Genomic DNA, 5,329 nt, shown 5'->3' with positions numbered 1-5,329 from the left:
CTGGGAGCGTCTGAATAGAGAATCTGGGCCTGTTTATGTAAGGTCTGGACTTAAAAAAGTCAAAAATTTATAAGATTAAAGGAAAAAAGTTCAGCTCACAGCCAGTTCTGTGAGGTTCACAGTATTGGGCAAAGGAAAGAGGCGAAATAGCATCCATTAAGCATAATTCATAGATTCTTCCCAGGTTTTCTGTACTGATTCAGATTTCTTCCTTTAGTAGGTCAAGTCAGACCTTCCATGCTAATGTAAGAAAAGTATTCTTTTCTCCTTGCTTTATCAGAATTTAAAACGGTGATTAAAATCCACTTTTCAGAGTCTATCATTTGTAAAAGCTGTTCATTTTCAAGTAAATATGCTCCTAAAATGTTCTGAAAATTGAAATGAGAGATAAGGCGATTATAAAATTAAGAAAAAATATTATTTTCTCTCTTATATGTTTGTTGATTTTAAAAAGTAGTTTTGGGCAATGGCCAAATAATAAAAATTTTGGAATTTATTAAGCTCAGTATCACTAAAACAAAAAATATACACATTATTAGTAGAAATTAACCTAAATATGTCATAAAATTTCCAAAAAATCCCCAATGTAATTGCAAGCAACACAAATTATAATAACATTTATATGGTTAAAATAGCAGCTAGAGTAGGGAGTTAACAAAATTTCAGATTTTCGGAGAGCATTCCAGGGTAGGTCCATTTGCTCAGCAACAAAACCAAACCAAACCAAACAAACAAAACAAAACCACCACCAGGGGAAAAAGTTTTTGAAGGCCTCTTCTGTTGGAGAGAGCAATAAGTGATTATTTCTATGACTAGAGTAATTAAAAATCATGCTGAGTGGTCCAGGAGAACACAGGTATAGGGCCAGCTGGGAGTAGTACATCAGGGAATTTGAAGGTCGACATGGCAGTCACTGAGTGATGGAAACCAACTTCATGAGGTTCAGACAAACCTTCATGCTCATAAAAACTCGAGTACCCCAAGGAGGTACTTATACCCTTTTCATTACAGAGACCAGTAGTCAAGGAAAATATTAAAATTCACATGACTTAATTCCTTCATTCATTCAACATCATGTGGTAAAATATGATAAAAATAAACATTTATTTAAAAATAAATGGACATTTATTTAAAAATAAATGTAGCTTATAGTCCTCTGAAAGAGGTGGTTGGTAAGACCACTTTTTTTCAGACATTTTAGAAAGAAAAAAACCTTACCCTCCCATTGAAACCCCTGCTGCCAAGAAAGGAGCAGAAGGGTACAGACTATGTACATGGTGAATAACTGTCTCCAAATCTTCAGTGTTGGCACAACTGTAAGTCCTTGGTGTCTGTAAGCAGTGGCAAGTAAAGCACAAAATTGAAAAATTGTGAGGTTAGTGATTTGTATAATGCAGAAATATAAAAAGAAGCAAGAAGTCATAAGTATGAGAAAATAACCTTTGCACATGAATAATAAAAATTTATTATATTCCTACTTTGCAGTACACATATATGCCACTTAAAGTCAATGCTATTTGAATTGGCACTAACAAAAAGACAGATCCTGCAAAGAAGGCTTGACAGAAATGGGCAAGACTAATACAAATACCTTAAATTAAACAGATAACATAATACCCTATTCAGATGTGTCTCTGACTAAACAAGAACAAAGTCAATTTAGGACAAAAAAGCAAAGAATTACATTTTTTTTTAATAGAAAAAAAAAAGCACCCCATGCCCAACAAAGCCAAAGTAATTCTTTATTTAAAAAAAATCAAGCAAACAAAATAAAACTTTCTAATAATGCCACAAAAAATTTAAATTGTGGTTCATTTCTAACTGGGGGACTGTTTTCTCTACCCTGAGTGCTGTTTACCAGTGAAGAAGTGTGGTTTTCTAGCACTGCTTTCACTCTAGATAAAGCAATATCTGATCCAATCTATTAATTTTTTTTTACAATAATATCCACATAGCCCCAACTGTATGGTAACGAAACAAACACTTAAAATGTTAAAATATGTAAAGCTGATTATGTTTTAATACATAATGCATTAAAACAAATTGTTTTCATGTGAACTTCATTAATAGACTTTGTTTCTAGCAGAGGCTCTTCACAGATGAATTACTTGAGATCTGGGAGGACAGGGCAGTCCTGTCTGTAGAACATCTGTGAGAATGTGTGAATGAATAAAGCACATATGAGATCAAATAACCAGACATTTAATAACAAGGAGAGGAATCTGGTAACTTTACTTTAATAAAAATACTGAAACCAGTTATCTGCAACACCCGATTGTAGTATTCCAATCAACCATGATCACAATAGAAAGGTATGTGTCACCCACCATTCAATCACTCATGAGTAGTGAGAAAATTACAATTTTCAATGATCTCTCCAATTAAAGTCAAGTCTAAACACTAGCTATTGCCTGCTATCATCTTTTCGAGACCTGCAAATATGGAACTCTCCAAAAGATAAATGTTAACCTGACCTTATTTACAATGCCTAACATTTATTCATTAAACTTATGTCCACAAAACCCTGGGGAAGATCTCATTTTTATTTCTATTTTATAAAAAGGAAACTGAATTTAGAGAGGTTAAATAACTCCTATAATGCCTGAACAGCTGACTAAGCTGAGATATTTAAAAATAATTAAATGCATTTGAGTGACACGAATTCAACGTAAAATCTAAATAGAACAACACCTACTACCATGCTCACTCATAGTGACTGCAGAATTTGTCACAAGAATTCAGGTGAAAAAATCATCCTTACTTGGCGTTTTTACTACATGTGAGTTTTTTCACACTGCATAGCTTTAAAATTTCTGAATTACTTATGAACAAGTCACCAAAATGTACTTTGGTTATGCAGACTTTAAGTGATGTATGTGTGCACATGTATATACATATACATGCACACACACACATATGAACACACACAAAGTTAGGGTACAAGAAAAATGGTCTATGAATAATTATTAAGATCAGAAAATTTCAGCACCAGGAAGGACCACAGATTTACACATGACAGAATTGAGGTTCTGTAAGATTAATTTGCCAAAGGTTGCAAAGTAGCAGAGCCTGGACTATATGTTTATAATACGTAAACTAATTCTTGTAAAGCACTGGGATTCCATGAGGTATTTAGTATCTGTATCAATGTCTGGTACTCTCTACATAAGAACTTATTTTTCCCTAGACATTTTTCTCCAGATGGATTACATTAAGATTGAAACTGATAATATTGGTGTGGATCAAAGTTGCAGGATTGCTGAACCTCAGCAAATTTAAAACCTTTCCAGCATGATACGCCTCCTGCCAGTGGCTCCCTTGGCTTCTGCGATGACACTATCCTGTTCGGCTGCTTGCTTTCCATTTCCTGCCTAGTTCCTGTCATTCTTCCCACAACCCTAAATGTGGTTTTCCAAAATTTTGTCTTAGGCCTGTATCTGCTTCTCTGGTCAATATCCAGTTCCTGAAGGTCTTACCTACCTCCAGAGATTCATCAAACCACCTCTATGCAATGACTAAATCTAAATCACTCTTATCTTCATCTTGAGCTCCAGATCCAAATTTCTAGGTTCTAGTAGCCAACGTCACTGTAATATTCTATCATATTTCAAACTCTAAATGTTCATAAGTAAACCTTTTTCTCCATGAAAACTACCAATGCCTCTCCTAACTTCCCATTTTTCTATAAATTACACCTATATTGTCCTAGTTAAAACTGTAGGTGACATTGCCTTCTCTCTCTTCTTGATCCTCATAGCCAATAAACTGCCCTTTAGCTTCTTCCTCCTCAGTATCTCCTGCAGGAAGCACAGGAGGCCCCTGTTTTCTACTATAGTAAAGGCTTGGTATGTCAGATTATCTCAGAAGGGCCTCTGATACCAGGATGCATGAATGTGAGCAGTTCACCTGAAAGGTAATACCAGGAAGTGCTAGTAGGGGAGTGTTGAAGTGAGTCAACAAAGAATGTTACCATGCAGTTTGTGGCTGTAGGCAACTGGGACTCAATCCCAAAATTAATTAAAATCCCCCTCTGGGGCATTTTGGGAGACTGTTGAAATGGCTCAAAATTATCCCAACCATGTGTCAAGGGAGCAGGGTTATTTATCTACCAGTTCCCCTCAGTCATTGGTTGAAGAATGTCCCTGGAGGATGTTAACTCCTTGGTACTTCTGGTCTGCCCTGAGAACAGGTCTAGCAGGCTCCAGTAGCCAGAGAAGGCACATAGCCAAAGATATGTAGGTGCTTGTAGTATATTGAATTGGTAGGCCCGGCAGAAACTTTGTTCAGATCTGAAGATATAACTAGCAGCTTTTTAGACAAAAAATGTTAGTTAATTCTCAGTTGCTAGGGCTACAAATGCAAAGAGCTGTTAACCAATTGCAGTAATTCTTGTCTTTTTTCCATGCTTCCAGAACAGATGTAGAGTATGCCACACCCAATCAGAAAAATGAAAGACCTGGCAGGACTCAGCTGGGTGGTGAAAATCCTTTCAGAGTGAGATGAAAATGGGAAAGGTAGTCTGGAAAAAATGCAGAAAATCTAAAGGATAGATAACCTTTCAGCAAATGTTTGGGCATAAATATTTTATAAGTTAGGCAGAATAATTTTGACAACAAGTACAAACCAAGATTGTTCAAATTGTTCAACCGCAACTATGATCAGAGAGAACAACAGTAATTTTTTTAATGGCTATTAGAGGTTAGTTTTTTTTGTTTTGTTTTTTTTTTTTTTAGAGGTTAATTTTAAAAGAAGCACTGGAGAGAATAATGAAATAAAATTAATTTTAATTATTCACATGTAATAGATGGGGAAAGAATACAGCATATATTTTATATTTTTCTCTGGACAATATCTAACTTATCCTTCTTAATCAAATTCCAAAAAGTAGGCAAATTGATTTCTCCCTAATCTCAGAATTTTCTTATCCTGGTTTAAAAGACGTTTGTTTTAAAATGTAAATTTCATTAACTTTTTTTTTTTTGTTTAGGAACAAATTTAAATTGACCTTGTCAGTCAGGTAGCCTTATTGGATTACCTGGCACATATCAAGCCTTCAACAAGTGGTAGCTAACAATTAAACAAGTAGTAGCTAACTAATAAAGTATTATTATTATTCCTAAAGTTCTTTCATTATTTAGTTAAACGCTCTTTCTTTTATTTGAGAATTGTTTAAATACAGAGAATTATAAAACCCTTTGTGTACCTACTACTTACAAAGGTTGATATTACTGAACTGGACTTATCAATGTTAAGAGAAAACTCTAAAGGATACAGTGCATTCATACCTGCATCTACTGAGCTCCACATTCCTGGTTGTTCTGATGGGGGT

General features: G+C 34.8%; 1 protein-coding gene across 3 annotated transcripts in view; it reads right to left on the bottom strand.

The window, feature by feature from the left end:
* ABHD3 (abhydrolase domain containing 3) overlaps positions 1-5,329 on the bottom strand; it is a 40,571-nt gene that overhangs the window by 11,678 nt on the left and 23,564 nt on the right. For all 3 annotated transcript variants that reach the window (XM_011360451.2, XM_011360449.2, XM_011360452.2), the window contains exon 5: positions 1,219-1,331. In XM_011360451.2, coding sequence (XP_011358753.1) covers positions 1,219-1,331 — 113 coding nt within the window. The remainder of the gene's footprint in view (positions 1-1,218; positions 1,332-5,329) is intronic.

This window comes from Pteropus vampyrus, unplaced genomic scaffold (genome assembly GCF_000151845.1).
Source record: "Pteropus vampyrus isolate Shadow unplaced genomic scaffold, Pvam_2.0 Scaffold55, whole genome shotgun sequence".
Taxonomy (NCBI): Eukaryota; Metazoa; Chordata; class Mammalia; order Chiroptera; family Pteropodidae; genus Pteropus; species Pteropus vampyrus.
Note: the sequence above shows the minus strand (reverse complement) of the source record. Positions and strands in the feature narration are given on the sequence as shown.